This window comes from Globicephala melas, chromosome 9 (genome assembly GCF_963455315.2).
Source record: "Globicephala melas chromosome 9, mGloMel1.2, whole genome shotgun sequence".
NCBI classification, from domain to species: Eukaryota; Metazoa; Chordata; class Mammalia; order Artiodactyla; family Delphinidae; genus Globicephala; species Globicephala melas.
The window spans coordinates 96,795,650-96,813,920 of NC_083322.1; the positions used below are offsets into that span (position 1 = coordinate 96,795,650).

Consider the following 18,271-nt stretch of genomic DNA (forward strand, 5'->3'; position numbering starts at 1 on the left):
GGGTCACAGAAACCTCCAGCCCTTTCGTGGGATCTTTATCCTAAGCAGTGAGGTAGAGAGCTCAGTTCTAGAGAAGGACGGGACAGGAGACAGCCCCGCACAACTGCAGGGGTTTAAATTCCTCACCCCGCCCCCCAATACCCTAAACAAACCAGCAACCACAAAGTCTCAGAATGCCCTCCAGTTGAGAGCCACTGTTTTGGCCTTTCCTGGAGTGGCAGTCTAAGACCCTGTCCTCTCCAGCTGGGTGGGCTGCCTAGCTCCTTGGTATTTACCTGTGAAACTTGGTCCTATTCCCTACATTGTGTCATCCCAGCATCTCAGGCTCACCTGGCGGTGCTGGGGAAGAAGACAGGGTAGATGGGTTACGTCTCATCTCCGGGTACCTCCAGGGTGGCCCTGGGGCATCCACCTCACCTGTCTGTACCTGCTTCCTCTAACCCCTCATCTCAGTTGGCGCCTCTGAAAGCCACATTTGGAATCTGAGTAACAAGATCATACGCCAGTTCCTCCCAACCCACCCAGAGGTGCAACGGAGGTCAAGGTTGGACCCAGAGCAAGTCCTGAGGAAGGTGTGGGGTTGACAGACAGACAGTCGGATGGACAGATGAGTAAGTCAGGCCACAGCAGGAGCTCCTGAGCACAGCTGCGTCCCGGTCCCGGGGCTGAGCACTCAGTCGTCTTCGATGGTGAGTTCGTGCTGGGTGGCCTCCTCGATGCTCTGAAGCTGATGGATCTCCCACTGCCTCAGCCGCTCTGTCTGTTAAAAGAAAGGCATCTCTGAGGTCTACCTTGTAGGAGCACTGACATTTGCTAGAGACAATCTGTGTTGGAAAAGCAGGTGCCCACCCAGGGCTGCAGACCCTCACACGGGTTGACTTTCGGGCACCACCCAGGACTCACAAGTGAGAGCTGGCCTCGCCAGCATCCACGGCTCTGCCCCCGCATGCCGGGCACCATGACCCCAAGACGGAGCTAGCAACCTCCCAGAGGACCGAATCCCAGTGTGGGGACTGGCAGGTATGTGAGTGGATGGGGTTAGGACCCCAGGATCTGGGTCTGACAAGGGCACAGAGAGGTCACTGGGGAGGGGACAGGAACAAGGAGGGACCAGCTAGGCATGGTCCCTAGGGGAACGTGAGGGGTGGTTGGCACCTGCAGATGAGTGAGTGTCTGTGTGAGGCTGTCTAGACGGGCCATTTTCCTGCTGTGTTTTCAAGGGGCTCTTCCAGAGCTGCCCAGGGCAGGGGAGGGAGGGAGAGGGTCCCCAGGACAGCGTGGGGAAGATGGAAGCAGGATGACTTAGGTTGCTGAACAAGGCAGAGGCACATAGAAAGTGGAGGGGGGCAGGGCTCAGGTGGCTTAGCCAGATCCCGTGGCGTTTGGTGTGGGGACTGGATCTCAGAGGACAATCGTGGAGGCGAAAGGAAAGAAGGCTGGGGTCTGCTGGCCACCGATGGCAGGCCCGCTGTGGGTCAGGGTCCCCCAAATACCCTGAAAGTATAAAAATAGAGGCAAGCCCTAGGGGCAAAATGAGGAATGGGAGAGCCTGGTGTGGTGGAGGACCCAGTGTCTGTCCCAGTGATTGAGGAAGAGGGTCTCTGCCTGCATGGAGGGGCTGCACTGCTTCTGGGGACCCAGGCTCAGCTGGGGGTAGGTAGGGTTTGTGGCAATCTCCCCCCACCAAAACCAGTGAGACCTGCAGGCCCCTTCTCTCCTTCAGCTCCAGAATATTCCAGCCAGGCTCATGCTTCTCCTAGCAGAAGGACATTCGCTTGTGGGGATACTGACCAGTGAGAGAAAGCATCTGTCCTGCAATGGAGAGGCAGCCGAGGCCCCCGGGCAGCCCCTGGTCGACAGGTCCCACCCAGAAATGCACACAGAGCTTCTGATCTGCTGGTAATTACCTGCTCCTGACTACAACCAGGCACGGCCCCGAGACTCAGCAGGGTGTGGAGGGTGGCATCAGAAAAACTCACTCCATGAGCAGCGGCCCCAGAAAGGCAAGTGAAGCCAAGCAGAGGGGGCAAAAGGCCAATGAGAGGAACTTACGGGAATGAGGGAGCTCCTGGAAAGTCAAGTCGTCCTGCAGTAGGTAACCTTGGAAGGTAGAACCGAATGACACTCTGAAGAAGTAGGGTGAAAAAGTAAGACAGGAAAGAGAAAAGAGACCACTAGGCAATGAAGATGACACGAATAAATGAAAAGATATTCTGTGCTCATGGACTGGAAGAATTGATATTGTTAAAGTGTCCATGTTACCCAAAGCCATCTACAGATTCAGTGCAATCTCTATCAAAATTCTAATGGCATTTTTTACAAAAAAATTTGTATGAACAATTTTAAAATTCATGTGGAACCACAAAGGCCCCCACAGAGCCAAAACAATCTTGAGAAAGAACAAAGCTGGGGGCATCATGCGTCTCCTGATTTCAAACTATATTACAAAGCCATAGTAATAAAAACAGCATGGTATTGGCATAAAAACAGACACATAGATCAAAGGAACAGCATAGAGAGCCTAGAAATAAACCCATGTATATATGGTCAATTTATGACAAAAGAGCCAAGAATGTACAATAAGGAAAGGACAGTCTCTTCGATAAATTGTGTTGGAAAAACCAGACAGCCACATGCAGAAACAATGAAACTGGAACACTATCATACACCATACACAAAAACCAACTCAAAACGGCTTAAAAACTTGAATGTCAGACCTAAAACCATAAAAGTCCTAGAAGAAAACATGGGGGTGAGCTCCTTGACAATGGTCTTTGTGATGATTTTTTTATTTGACACCAAAGCAAAGGCAATAAAAGTAAAAACAAACTAAAAAGCTTCTGCTCAGCAAAGGAAACCATCAACAAAATGAAAAGCAACCTATGAAATGGGAGAAAATATTTGCAAATCGTATCATATCTGATAAGGGGTTAATATCCAAAATAGATAAAGAATTTATATAACTCAATAGCCCCAAAGCAAACCCAACTTAAAAACGGGCAGAGGATCTCGTGTGAAAGGCAAGGCAGCAGTGTCCACAGCAGTGCCCCTTCCCGAGAAGCTCCTAGAACATGAGGTCACCAGAGGACCAGCTGAGGGGCTGGGAAGCAGAGCTCACAGCGGGAAGGGACCAGGAGACCCTCCACCCACCAGGACCCCGAGGTCGGCCAGAACAGGGGAGCAGGTGCGGCTGCAGGGGCTCGTGGCTGAGAGGAGGACAGAGCAAGGGGCTTTCTGGGGACTCCCACCCTGTGCTATCTCATCCCTACAGCACGGGAAGGCAGGCTATGCTAAGGAGTTTGGGGAGCACATGGGAACCGTGGGAGGCACATATTTCATGGCACAAGCAAAGGTCCTTCCCGTGGGGTCACGGGAACCCCTCAGAGTGGGGGAAGGATGGGGTACAGGCAGGGCCCTGAGCTGGACGATCTCCTCCAGTCCTGGTGACCTCACAATGCCCAGGCCAGGGGCCCATCAGTGAGGAAAGGTCAGCGTTTGCTCTCTCAGTTGCCACCAGGATGCTTCCCAGGGGGCCTTGGGCAGGGGCCCAGAGCTCCAGGGGATGGGTCGGGGTCAGGTCCTACCGCAGCAGCCAGTCTCTTCAGGTCCCGTGGCCTCCTCCTGGCTGTGTTCGGGATCCCGGGCAATCCCGGGTTTGGTGGCGATCTCCTTGCTCGGGGGGACTTGCGCTGCTGCTGCTGCTGCTGCTGCCGCCACCGGGTGACCGAGGCTGGCACGGGTGGGTCTTCCTCCAGCGCAAAGGGGTCCGAGTTGGATCCTAGCTGTCCACTGGACACCTCAGAGGCCCGGATGGTGGAAAGCCGCCTCTTTCTGAGGGGGGCCTTGGGGCTGAGCTCTCCCGGGGACGAAGGGAGGTCCCAGGGGGAGCGCACAGGCAGTGGGGACCCGCCTGCAGAGCCCCCTTCCTGGTGTGAGGGGACATAGCCCAGTAGCTCTGAGTGCCAGCTGGGGGCAGCTCCCTCTGGGGTGCTGTGCTTTAGGACCCTTGTCAGGGACGTCCGTCTGGTCACGGAAGAAAAGCCCTCATCCTCAGAGGAGCTCAACTCAGGAAGCTGCCAAAACAAAGCACAGAGGTCAGCATCCCAGAAGGTCACAGCAAGTGGAGCCTCGGGCCCGGCACCAAGCCCCACCGGGCACATTCCTGAGGTACAACCATGAGGCAGACACTCCAGGTCTGCCCAGCGAGGGAAGCTTCCAGCACAAGATGAAACCCATCACAGGACAAGACCACACTCATGCTGTGCCTGCCTTTTCAATAGTTTTGTCTTTTTTTGGTGAAAATTTTAAGCATCTGTCAGAAAGATGGTTTTTAAGGATAGGACTGAAAAAACAGATGACTTTCAGGTAATACTTTTCAGAAAAAAAAAAGTTTGAAATGTCAATGAAATCATCTCAACATTGAAACTCAACATGAAAAAACAAAACTGCGGTTTTGGGTACGTAAGTGGAATTGTGTTGTGCAGGTGCAGATGCTGAGAGTGGGGTGAGGTGTGATGCTTTTGAAAAGCTTGATAATATCCCAGTGCCAAACCCCACGACAGACAGCAGCGAGTCCATCGTGGCCACCTTTTTTCTTCTTCCAAAATAAATCCTTGACTAAACCATTAGAGGTGCTGAAAATACAGTCTAGGGAGGGCTTCCCATGGACACATTTATTCCATGGAGTGTGCTGCAGCGTTCAAAATCTGTTCTCCTGGATTTCTCACAGTGTTCTTATGAGGTGGGTGTGATCTGCATCAAGGAACTGAGGGGAACATCAAGGCGGGGTGGGGTGAGTGACCAGAAGCAGGTAAGCAGAAGAGACGAGCTGTGGATCAGAGCTGTTGACGCCCACGTCTGTGGAGGTCTGGCTTCATGCACCAGGATGCCTTGAGCTCCGCCAGAAAGCAGGGAGGAAGTGCCCCTTCCTCCTGGGAGGATGAACTGATCACGATCATTTACATGGCGTCTTCTGTGTAGCCCTTGGGGTCTTTTTGAACATTGTTTCCTTTAGCAAAAATGCTTAGAGTGGATTAATGTAACTCTAAATAAACCTGAAAGATAAGATTTACTCCAGAGAATGAGTTGGTATCAGAAACTACCAAAATATCTTCCAAAGTGGCTATGCCATTCTTCCATCCCTTCCATCCCACCAGCAGCGAGGGAGAGTTCTGTTTCTTCCACACCTTCACCAGCATTTGGTACTGTCAGTTTAAATTTTTTTTTAAATAATAAATTTATTTATTTTATTTATTTATTTTTGGCTGAGTTGGGTCTTCATTGCTGCGTGTGGGCTTCCTCTAGTTGCGGTGTGCGAGCTTCTCATTGTCGTGGCTTCTCTTGTTGCGGAGCACGGGCTCTAGGCACGCAGGCTTCGGTAGTTGTGGCTCGCGGGCTCTAGAGCGCAGGCTCAGTAGTTTTGGCGCATGGGCTTAGTGGCTCCGCGGCACGTGGGATCTTCCCACACCAGGGATCAAACCTGTGTCCCCTGCATTGGCAGGCAGATTCTCAACCACTGCACCACCAGGGAAGCCCCTAAAATTTTTTTAAAATTTCAGTTTTCTAATAGGTGAGTAGTGGTATCTCATTTGCATAGTAGTTTTCATTTGAATTTCTGTAATGTCCAGTGACATTGAACATCTTTTCATTTACTTATCATCTACTTATCTTGTTTCGTGAAGTGAAGTTCAAACAGCTGCCACATCAAATGCAAAGAGAAAAAACTCACCTATTAAAAGACTCTCAGATTGGATTAGAAAGAAAATCCAACTCCACACTGTATACAGCAATAGGCACTGAAGATGAGGTGTTCAGAAAGTTTTGAAGTAGAATGATGGCAAAGACAATCAGAGAAGAACAAGTGAAAAAATTCAGCGACTTCACTATTTATATTGGAAAAGGCTGAATTCATGGCAAAATACATTAAGATCATAAAAGTACAGTGTAATAAAAGCCAAAATGCTTTTCTGTTATAATTATCTTTGCACCAGACAGTATAGCATCCACACTCATAGAGCAAAATCCAAGGAGAAATAAGGAGAAACAGAAATAAAGTAGTAAGGATAATTCACTTTTTTTTTTTTTTTAGCCCCTGCTAGATCAAGGAGAAAAATAAATGATCCAAACCCCTTGGAAGATAATCAACACTTATCCAAAGAGACTAAGTCTTCCTACTTCAAACAGGGACTGAGATCTCAGAATAAAGACGTGGGCTGAGGGGGAAGGTTGGGCTTTTACAAAAAAGAAACTTCAAGCGAAGATATTCTTTTTTTTTTTTTTTGCGGTACATGGGCCTCTCACTGCTGTGGCCTCTCCCGTTGCGGAGCACTGGCTCCGGACGCGCAGGCTCAGCGACCACGGCTCACAGGCCCAGCCGCTCCGCGGCATGTGGGATCTCCCCGGACCGGGGCACGAACCCGTGTCCCCTGCATCGGCAGGCGGACTCTCAACCACTGCGCCACCAGGGAAGCCCTAGCGAAGATATTCTTATTAACAGGAGCTACTTTTAACTAACCCACTTATGAAAGTGAATAAAGAGCCAATAATTCAATTTTGGAAGTTCGATGTTTTTTAATAAAGCGATATTGTAACATATTGAAAAAATGTTTTAGTATTACAGAAAAAATGATTTAGTATTGTCTTACAAATATATATACAAAGCTTACAGATAAAAAATTAGTATTGTTTTAAAAAGATGGTCTCGAGGGCTTCCCTGGTGGTGCAGTGGTTGAGAGTCCGCCTGCCGATGCAGGGGGCGCGGGTTCGTGTCCCGGTCTGGGAGGATCCCACATGCAGCGGAGCGGCTGGACCCGTGAGCCACGGTCGCTGAGCCTGCGCGACCGGAGCCTGTGCTCCACAACGGGAGAGGCCACAGCAGTGAGAAGCCAGCGTATCGCAAAAAAAAAAAAAAAAAAAAAAAAAAGATGGTCTCGACATTCATATGGGAATATCATATGGGAAAAGGTAGGCTTTCAAAGGAGTAGGGAAGAGAGGTTTTTTTTCTCTTCCTCTTTGCATGTTGTTCTGACTGGTCAGTCATTTGGAAAAAAACCAAAACAATAGTAAAAACATGTTCCTACCTCATACCTTATATAAAATAAATTACAAGGCACTGAATATTATATTCTTAAAAAATTCATAGATTACCAGGAAAAGGCAGGATAATTTTAAAAAATCTAAAACAAAGTTGGATTCTTATTCACATCATTCACCATGATAAATTCCAAATGGATATTTAAATGTATAAAAGCAAAGCTATATAAGAATTGGAAGGAAACAGTGGTGAATTCCTCTGTAAATTTGTCAGAAATAAGGCTTTTTAATAACTCATAATACAGAAGCCATAAAAGAATAAACTAAATATAATTTTTTAAAAAGATGATATACTAAATGAAAAAAGATAAAACACAAGTTCTAGAAAAGATAAACAAGGTGTTAATTTTCTAATATCTAGGAAAAAACCGACAGCCTAATGGATAAATGTGCAAGGACCCTTAACAGTGTTTTATATACAATTTAAAAAAATATATACAGATAAGGAAAGATCTCTTTGTTTTAGGTAGAGTCCTTTTGTACAACGGAGGGAAAAAAAGAATCTAAAGAAAGTTCCAGAAGAGGCTAAAAACATGATGTTTACTTATGCTGCGGGCTGGACAGAGGGTGGCGGGAGTCACTGTGTACCTGTTTATGCTTTTTTATTTTGAAATCATGGGTACGTATTACCTCTTTACAAATGAAAAAGAAAAGAAAGCCCTACTTGGCTGGTGAAGAGACAGGCACACCGAGACTCAGAAATCCCCCAGGAATCCCCTGGTTGGGACGGAAGTGGTTGAGGGGTCTCAGGTCGGCTGGTCCCACTGGAGCCAAAATACAGGGTTATGAAGGTCAGGATTTGAACTTCCCCTGGGGCCTGCGACCTAATTGTGCAGCCCCGCTTTCCATTTCGCTTCCGGAGCAAGGCGTTGCATGGGTTCCCCTCTGCCGCCCACTGCTTCCCGGGGCCTCCAGGCTTTCCCCAGAGAGGCCGAGACCCAGGACAGAGGGTTTGGGGGATGAGGGGTGTGGGGGGCGGGGGGCAGCAGAACAAGGGAATCCCCTCTGATGTCTCTGGGATGGTGCATTGGGTGCCGTGCCTGGGCAAGCGGGGCCTCCGAGCACAGGTTGCCCGTTGGGGAGAAAAGTGGGCCTGGGTCCCCAGGCCAAGGACCAGGAGGCCCCCTGATGCCAGCGCAGGACCTGCCCGACCTACCGGGAGCTCAGGCGGATCCTGCTTCTGCCTCAGCCGGCGGCAGGAGCTGGTGCCCCCCTACCTCGGCTGCCTGTAGCACCCCTCCCCTCCTGCCTGGTCCCCGGCACCCCACCAAACCCCCACCCTCCAGCCCCATCGTGCCCCGGCTTACCTGCGCCCCAGGCACACCCAGAAGCCTCCCTCTCCACCGCCCCACCTCGACCCTGCCTTCACGCCCGCATCCCCCCTCCTCGCCCCCATCCTGCCGCCTCGCCCCCATCCTGCCCTGGGCTACCTGCGCCCCGGGGTCCATCCTGCTTCCCAGCGGGGACCAGATGCCTTGGCGAGCTGCAGTGCACGGCGAGCCCCTGCGCCCTGAAGTACCCGTGGGGTCCACACGGCAGGCCCACGCAGGCGTGCAGGAGCCCACCTGTATGCAGTCTCCCCTTGATGACCCTGCAGGTGCAAGAGCCACGCAGGGGTGGAGCCCTGAGCCTTGAGCGGCTCCACCTGGCAGGTTCCTCTGTGTGCAACTGGGTTGTGTGTCCCGGCCTTCAGGAAGTCAGGGCCCACAGGTGGGTGCCCTCACAGCGTGCCAAGTGGTTTACCAATATTGCCACCACATCCTAAAGGAGTGGAGGTCATCGCCCCACCTCAGTCCCCAAGGCATCCGAGACCAGATAGGCCCTGTCGTGACTGGAATGCAGAGTCAGAAGGTAGGACAGCTGAGGGTGACCGCAGCAATCGGACTCGGCAGTCCCAAACTTGAGCTGATTGGAACTACTCCAGGGCCTGTTGGAGCCCCCAGCTGGGCCCAGCCGCAAGAAGGTCTGCACGAGGACCCATAACTGGCATTTCTAACGACTCCCAGGGGACGCTGAGTGAACGAATGGTAACACCACTTCAGAATACTGGTCACTTAACACACTAACCTCCCACCTCGCCTTAAGCATCTTGGGGGTGGGGAGGGGCTGAAGGGAGGGTGCAGCAGAGAAGAGCAACAGCCGCCACCCTGAACCCGCAGCCTGTGAATGTTGGTTCTGAGACGTGATCTCAGCCTCCGAGGAACCCAGAGCAGCATGTTTATTATCCCCATTTCAATGAGGAGGAGACTGAGCCGCGAGGGGGGCGGGGTAGCTTCCCAAGATCATTTATGGGCGCCTAGCAGAACCACTAAATCCTCACCCTCTGAAAAACCTTTCTCGGCAAAGATCTGATAAACGCGTTCACTCTCAGGTGTGACTAATAATACTTCAAAATGAACAACAACAACAGAAAAGACGAGAACCCCAGACTGTCTGACTCCAAAATCAGCACCCTTTGCCCTTGCTACTCTTCTGGTATTTTTAAAAAGAATTATCCATCTGAACTTTGCCACTAAGTTGCTGTGTGATTTTGGGTGGCTGGATTTTGTCCCCGTTCTCTCCTTTGTCTTTAAATTGAGGCACTATCTGAGGTCACATCCTAATGCTTTGAGATCCCTGAATCCTGGAGGCACCCAAGAGTGTTGAAGGAGATTGTCAGAGACAGGGGTTCTACTGGGGACCCATCCCCTTCTGTTGGCACAGACCATCACACCGGGGAAGCTCTCCAGGCTCAGGTGCTGTGGGTGGTGGAAGGGAGCCCTCGCCACCCTGCTGCTTGGGCTCTCGGTGGCCACAGCCCTCCCGGAGGGCAGGTCAGCTTTCAGCGTTGGGTGCAAGGCTTGAGAGCACGCACGACCTTTGAAGGGGCAGTTCCACTTATAGGAGCATCAGGAGACAATGAGACCAAGTAGTCACTCATTTCCTCTTACGTCTGTGGAGCGTTACCTTTAAGAGCCCTGATAGAAGTGCACACACATCTAAGGACAGGAATGCTCTGCAGCCAGTAACCTGTGTGTCAACATGTGTACACACATGTGTACATGTGTACACGTGCATGTATGTACACACATGTATGCTTGTATATGTAAATACACACTGTAAACAAAATGTTCATAATGTATTAAATGAAAAAATGCTGTAGAACAGACGGTATAGTGTGATCCCATTTTAAAAATCACACATAGACACATCACACACACACACACACACACACACACACACATCCAAAAAGAGGTTCATGGAAATGGGAACATCGGTAATATCTAGGAGGTAACATGATGGGAAATTTTAACATCACTTAAATCCATTTTACGTTTTTCTAAAAAAAACATGTAATTAGTAAATAATAATTAAAAAATGAAGCTCACCTGGTACAGTCCATCATTTTCCAGATGGGGAAACTGAAGATTGCAGAGGGGAAGAGTTTGCCCCAACTGCTGGAGTGAATAAGGTGGGAGCTGCCTGGACACTGTCCAGCACCCTGAGGTCTGGCCCAACGTTTTCTGCTGCATCAGTACACCCCCAGGGTCCCCCTGACCTCATGGCACCTGGGCACGCCGCTTTGAGTATAACGTAAGGCTCTTCTGTTTGTGTTTGTGAATGAAAACATTGTGAAATCTTCAGTGTGTCCAGAGTCGCATTAGTCTAGCACACAGTGTTACCTGTCATCAGTGCCCTTCACTACAACATCGGGCAGCCCTCTGGGGAGATGTGCGGGGGCCTGGGCATGCACAGGGGCCCTGCACGGACTCCAGGGCTGGCCCATGGCAGAAACTGACCCACACCCTCCAAGCTCCTGATCTGTGCCGAGAGCCCGCTACATCCCTTGTGTTGACTCCCAGAAGCCCGAATTCCCCTCACCGTGCAGGTGAGGACCTGGGGAGGCTGAACTCAAGTGTGATTCAAGTCCAAGTTGCGGGCACGCACATGCCTGCTAGTCTGCCACACTGAACGCTGCATTACGGATACAAATAATGCTCCTGGTGTAAGAAGGGCTGCTTCAGAGCCTGGCTCTGGTCATTGAGAAGGTGTGGGCCCAGGCCAATGAGAGTCATCCCACTGTGTGTTCTGATCATGTGTAGGAATTCCTCAGTACGATGCTTGGCACATGGTAGATACTCAGCAGCCGGCAGCATCTGTTGTCAGCACGCCTGCTGCCCATGCTGTAAGACTTGTCATGCTCCCCCAGTGGTTTCCACTTCCACCGTACACTGGGGCCTCTTCTGAACTCCAGCACAATGAATTACTTATTGTTTCCGTATTGTATATATTTTTCTTTTCTGTAGAGTATGATGTTTTGGCACCTTACAAACCTTTCTGGCTGGGAGAGACTGGCCCTCCCTGGCTAGCCAATTCTTGGAGATAGAAAAGGGCTCATCCAGGAGCATGTTTTTGATATATGGGAACAAACCAATCCAGAGTCAGGCCTATTCTATCTGGGCTGTGTTCCCCAGGAGGCAAAATTCTTCTGCCGTAATCACCCCATGGCCAGGTACCAGGCAACCAGAGGCCAACTCTATAGCTTAGAGCCACCAACACTATTCAAACGAGCCAGTCCTAAGCGCTTCACCTTGCCCTGCCCTGCCTTTCCCAAGGAGACCCCAATAAAGGCCATGGCCTTGGCTCTCCCCTTGCTACCATTTTCTACCTCCTGACCACGCTGGTGCTTCCCCTGTGGCCCTGCATGGTGTGCTGGGGCTCCTGTATCCAGGACCTGGGAGTGAAATACATGTCTTATTTCTAAGACATTTCTATTCACATCTACTCCTGTGGCCCATCAACTTCACAATTCCATATCTAAGACATAAATTCTTAGCACAGTTTCTACATAACTGATATGCTCAATGTTGCCTTTGACCCCAGGTTATAAATAAGAGGCTAATAGTTGGTACTCTTTGTAAAGCACAACTGAGGAGAAGAAACGTGTAAACTTCATTAATAAATAAGTGCAAAATATCATAGGACAAGCACTGCTTTAAAATTATTCAAATTTGCAAAGAGAAAATGCCAAGATACTCTCCAAAACAGAAAGCACCAGGTCCACATAGACTTCTACTTAACAGTTAAGGAAGAAATTATACTAATTCTCTATAACATTCCAGAATATAGAAGCAGAGGAAAGAATTCCTAGCCCATTCTATGAGACCAGCATTACCATAACACCAAAACCAGATGAAGACATTACAAGAAAAGAAAACCACAGACCCATATCTCTCACTAACATAGAAACAAAAATCCTCAACAAAATATTAGCAAATCGAATCCAACAGTGTATAAAAAGAATCGTATGCCTTGACAAAATGGGATTTACCCCAGGTATACAGGCTGGATCAACACTAAAAAATAAATTAATGTAATCTAACACATCATAGGCTAAGGAAATACCATACAATAATAACAACATATATAGAGAAAACATTTGACAAAATCCAACACCCATTCATGATAAAAACTGTCAGTAAACTAAAAATAGAAGGGAACTTCCTCAACTGTAAAGAATATCTACAAGAAACCTACAACCAAGTCATACTTAATGGTGAGAAGCTCAAAGCTTTCCCAATAGGATCAGGAACATGGCAAGGATGACCTCTTTCACCATTACCTTTCAACATTGTACTGAGAGTCCTAGGTAATGCAATAAGACAAGAAAAGGAAATAAAAGTATATAGATTAGGAAGGAAGAATTCAAACTGTGTTTATTTGCAGATGACATGGCAGTCTATGTTAAAAAAAATCTGGAAGAATCAACAAAAAGAATCCTAGAACTAATTAGTTATTATAGCAAGTTTGCAGATACAGGTTAATATACAAAAGGCAATCCCTTTTTTTCTTTTTTTTGAATTTTATTTTATTGTTCTTATTAGTCACCTATTTTATACATATTACTGTATATTAGTCAATCCCAATCCCCCAATTCATCCCCCCCACATATTCCCCCCTTGGTGTACCTCCGTTTGTTCTCTACATCTGTGTCTCTATTTCTGCCTTGAGAATTGGTTCATCTGTACCACTTTTCTAGATTCCACATATATGAGTCAATATACGATATTTGTTGTTCACTTTCTGACTTACTTTACTCTGTATGACAGTCTCTAGGTCCATCCACATCTCTACAAATGACCCAGTTTTGTTCCTTTTTATGGTTGAGTAATATTCCATTGTATATATGTACCACATCTTCTTTATCCATTCATCTGTTGATGGGCATTTAGGATGCTTCCATGAGCCGGCTATTGTAAATAGTGCTGTAATGAACATTGGCGTGCATGTGTCTTTTTGAATTATGGTTTTCTCTGGGTATATGGCCAGTAGTGGGATTGCTGGGTCATATGTTAATTCTATTTTTAGCTTTTTAAGGAACCTCCATACTGTTCTCCTTAGTGGCTGTATCAATTTACATTCCCACCAACAGTGCAAGAGGGTTCCCTTTTCTCCACATCCTCTGCAGCATTTGTTGTTTGTAGATTTTCTGATGATGCTCATTCTAACCGGTGTGAGGTGATACCTCATTGTACTTTTGATTTGCATTTCTCTAATAATTACTGATGTTGAGCAGTTTTTCATGTGCCTCTTGACCATCTGTATATCTTCTTTGGAGAGATGTCTATTTAGGGCTTCTGCACATTTTTTTGATTGGGTTGTTTGTTTTTTTTAAATATTGAGCTGCATGAGCTGTTTATATATTTTGGAGATTAATCCTTTGTTGATTCATTTGCAAATATTTTCTCCCATTCTGAGTGTTGTCTTTTCATGTTGTTTATAGTTTCCTTTGTGGTGCAAAAGCTTTTAAGTTTTATTTGGTCCCATTTGTTTATTTTTGTTTTTATTTCCATTACTCTAGGAGGTGGGTCAAAAAAGCTCTTGCTGTGACTTATGTCAAAGAGTGTTCTTCCTATGTTTTCCTCTAAGAGTTTTATAGTGTCCAGTCTTACATTTAGGTTTTTAATCGATTTTGAGTTTATTTTTGTGTATGGTGTTAGAGAGTGTTCTAATTTCATTCTTTTACATGTACCTGTCCAGTTTTCCCAGCACCACTTATTGAAGAGACTGTCTTTTCTCCATTGTATATCCTTGCCTCCTTTGTCATAGATTACTTGACCATAGGTGCATGGGTTTATCTCTGGGCTTTCTAACCTGTTCCATTGATCTATATTTGTGTTTTTGTGCCAGTACCATATTGTTTTGATGACTGTAGCTTTGTAGTATATTCTGAAGTCAGGGAGTCTGATTCCTCCAGCTCTGTTATTTTCCTTCAAGATTGCTTTGGCTATTCAGGGTCTTTTGTGTCTCCATACAAATTTTAAGATTTTTTTGTTATAGTTCTGTAAAAATTGCCATTGGTAATTTGATAGGGATTGCATTGAATCTGTAGATTGCTTTGGGTGGTAGTCATTTTCACAGTATTGATTCTTCCAATCCAAGACCATGGTATATCTCTCCCTCTGTTTGTGTCATCTTTGATTTATTTCATCAGTGTTTTATAGTTTTCTGAGTACAGGTCTTTTACCTCCTTAGGTAGGTTTATTCCTAGGTATTTTGTTCTTTTTGTTGCACTGGTGAATGGGATTATTTCCTTAATTTCTCTTTCTGATTTTTTATTGTTAGTGTATAGGAATGCAAGAGATTTCTGTGCATTAATTTTGTATCCTGCAACTTTACCAAATTCACTGATTAGCTCTAGTAGTTTTCTGGTGGCATCTTTAGTATTCTCTATGTATAGTATCATATCATCTGCAAACAGTGACAGTTATACTTCTTCTTTTCCAATTTGTATTTCTTTTATTTCTTTTTCTTCTCTGATTGCTGTGGCTAGGACTTCCAAAACTATGTTGAATAATAGTGGCGAGAGTGGACATCCTTGTCTTGCTCCTGATCTTAGAGGAAATGCTTTCAGTTTTTCACCATTGAGAATGATGTTTGCTGTGGGTTTGTCATATATGGCCTTTATTACATTGAGGTAGGTTCCCTCTATGCCCACTTTCTGGAGAGGTTTTTCTTTTGTAAAATAGGTGTTGAATTTTGTCAAGAGATTTTTCTGCATCTATTGAGATGATCATACGGTTTTTATTCTTCAATTTGTTAATTTGGTGCATTACATTGATTTGCATATATTGAAGAATCCAATATATGTGGATGATTGGTCTTGTGATTGGTCTGTTCATATTTTATATTTTTTCCTGGTTCAGTCTTGGAAGGTTATACCTTTCTAAGAATTTGTCCATTTCTTCCATTTTAATGGCAAGAGTTGCTTGTAGTAGTCCCCTATGATGCTTTGTATTTCTGTGGTGTCTGTTGTAACTTCTCCTTTTTTCATTTCTAATTTTATTGATTTGAGTCCTCTCCCTCTTTTTTTTGATGAGTCTGGCTAAAGGTTTGTCAATTTTGTTTATCTTTTCAAAGAACCAGCCTTTAGTTTTATTGATCTCTGCTATTGTTTTCTTTGTTTCTATTTCATTTATTTCTGCTCTGATCTTTATGATTTCTTTCCTCTACTAACTTTGGGTTTTGTTTGTTCTTCTTTCTCTAGTTCCTTTAGGTGTAAGGTTAGATTGTTTATTTGAGATTTTTCTCGTTTCTTGAGGTATGCTTGTATTGCTATAAACTTCCCTCTTAGAACCGCTTTTGCTGCATCCCATAGGTTTTGGATCATTGTGTTTTCATTGTCATTTGTCTCTAGGTATTTTTTGATTACCTCTTTGATTTCTTCAGTAACCTCTTGGTTATTTAGTAACATATTGTTTAGTCTCCATGTGTTTGTGTTTTTAATGTTTTTTTCCTTGTAAATGATTTCTTATCTCATAGCGTTGTGGTCAGAAAAGATGCTTGATATGATTTCATTTTTCTTAAATTTACCGAGGCTTGATTTGTGACCCAAGATGTGATCTATCCTGGAGAATGTTCTGTGTGCACTTGAGAAGAAAGTGTAATCTGCTGTTTTTGGATGGAATGTTCTATAAATATCAATTAAATCTATCTGGTCTATTGTGTCATTTAAAGCTTCTGTTTCCTTATTAATTTTCTGTTTGGATGATCTGTCCATTCGTGTAAGTGAGGTGTTAAAGTCCCCCACTATTATTGTGTTACTGTCAATTTCCTCTTTTATAGCTGTTAGCTTTGCCTTATGTATTGAGGTGCTCCTATGTTGGATGCATATATATTTATAATTGTTATATCTTCTTTTTGGAGTGATCCCTTGATCATTATGTAGTGTCCTTCCTTGTCTCTTGTAACATTCTTTATTTTAAAGTCTATTTTATCTGGTATGAGTATTGCTACTCCAGCTTTCTTTTGATTTCCTTTTGCATGGAACATCTTTTTCCATCCCCTCACTTTCAGTCTGTATATGTCCCTAGGTCTGAAGTGGGTCTCTTGTAGACAGCATATATATGGGTCTTATTTTTGTATCCATTCAGCGAGCCTGTGTCTTTTGTTTGGAGCATTTAATCCATTCACATTTAAGGTAATTATCGATATTTATATTTCTAATACCATTTTCTTAATTGTTCTGTGTTTGTTTCTGTAGGTCCTTGTTTTGTAGGATTTGTTGTAGAGCTGGTTTGGTGGTGCTGAATTCTCTTAGCTTTTGCTTGTCTGTAAAGCTTTTGATTTCTCTGTCAAATCTGAATGAGATCCTTGCCAGGTAGAGTCATCTTGGTTGTAGATTCTTCCCTTTCATCACTTTAAATATATCGTGCCACTCCCTTCTGGCTTGTAGAGTTTTGGCTGAGAAATCACCTGTTAACCTTATGGGAGTTCCCTTTTATGTTATTTGTCATTTTTCCCTTGTGGTTTTAATAAGTTTTCCTTGCCTTTAATTTTTGTCAATTTGATTACTATGTGTCTCAGCATGTTTCTCCTTGGGTTTATCCTGCCTGGGACTCTCTGCACTTCCTGGACTTGGGTGGCTATTTCTTTTCCCAGTTAGGGAAATTTTCGACTACAGTCTCTACAGATATTTTATCGGGTCCTTTCTCCCTCTTTTCTCCTTATGGGACCCCTAAAATGAGAACGTTGGTGTGTTTAATGTTGTCCCAGAGGTCTCTTAGGCTGTCTTCATTTCTTTTCATTCTTTTTTCTTTATTCTGTTCTGCAGCAGTGAATTCCATCATTCTGTCTTACAGGTCAGTTATCCGTTCTCCTGCCTCAGTTATTCTGCTATTGATTCCTTCTAGTGTATTTTTCATTTCAGTTATTGTATTGTTCATCTCTGTTTGTTCTTTAATTCTTCTAGGTCTTTGTTAAACATTTCTTTATCTTTTCAATCATTGCCTCCATTCTTTTTCCGAGGTCCTGGATCATCTTCACTATCATTACTCTGAATTTTCTTTCTGGAAGGTTGCCTATCTCCACTTCATTTAGTTGTTTTTCTGGAGTTTTATCTTGTTCCTTCATCTGGTACATAGTCCTCTACCTTTTCATTTTGTCTGTCTTTCTGTGAATGTGTTTTTCATTCCACAGGCTACAGAATTGTAGTTCTTCTTGCTTCTGCTGTCTTCTCTCTGGTGGATGAGGCTATCTAAGAGGCTTGTGCAAGCTTCCTGATGGAAGGGACTGGTGGTGGGTAAAGCTGGGTGTTGCTCTGGTGGGCAGAGCTCAGTAAAACTATAATCTGCTTGTCTGCTGATGGGTGGAGCTGGGTTCCCTCCCTGTTGGTTGTTTGGCCTGAGGTGACCAAGCACTGGAGCCTATCTAGCTCTTTGGTGGGGCTAATGGCAGATTCTAGGAGAACTCACACCAAGGAGCACTTCCCAGAACTTCTGCTGCCCGAGTCCTTGTCCCCACAGTGAGCCACAACCACCCACTGCCTCTGCAGGATACCCTCCAACACTAGCAGGTAGGTCTGGTTCAGTCTCCTGTGGGGTCACTGCTCCCTCCCCTGGGTCCTGAAGTGCACACTGCTTTGTGTGTGCCCTCCAAGAGTGGACTCTCTGTTTCCCCCAGTCCTGTCAAAGTCCTGCAGTCAAACCCCCCTAGGCTTCAAAGTCTTATTCTCTAGGAATTCGTCCTCCCATTGCCAGACCCCCAGGTTGGGAAGCATGACGTGGGGCTCAGAACCTTCGCTCCAGTGGGTGGACTTCTGTGGTATAAGTGTTCTCCAGTTTGTGACTCACCCACCCAGCGATTGTGGGGTTTGATTTTATTATGATTGCGCCCCTCCTGCCATCTCATTGCAGCTTCT

The 18,271-nt window shown here is 45.8% G+C and overlaps 1 protein-coding gene across 1 annotated transcript; it reads right to left on the bottom strand.

The window, feature by feature from the left end:
• Nucleotides 1-673: 673 nt before the first annotated feature.
• On the bottom strand, nt 674-10,604 carry CCDC201 (coiled-coil domain containing 201). The gene is made up of 3 exons (XM_060304980.1): nt 10,461-10,604; nt 3,585-4,073; nt 674-760 (listed from the first exon to the last, which is right to left on the bottom strand). The coding sequence occupies exons 1-3, from the start codon at nt 10,602-10,604 to the stop codon at nt 674-676; spliced, it is 720 nt and encodes a 239-aa protein (XP_060160963.1).
• Between the last annotated feature and the right edge of the window lie 7,667 nt (nt 10,605-18,271).

Excerpts from the sequence above, each read along its gene's own strand:
- CCDC201 (XM_060304980.1), bottom strand. The coding sequence starts at position 10,604 with ATGCAGCAGAAAACGTTGGGCCAGACCTCAGGGTGCTGGACAGTGTCC. Across the intron at positions 4,074-10,460 it reads AAAATGATGGACTGTACCAG|CTTCCTGAGTTGAGCTCCTC; the intron begins GTGAGCTTCATT and ends TTGTTTTGGCAG. Across the intron at positions 761-3,584 it reads TGAAGAGACTGGCTGCTGCG|ACAGAGCGGCTGAGGCAGTG; the intron begins GTAGGACCTGAC and ends TTCTTTTAACAG.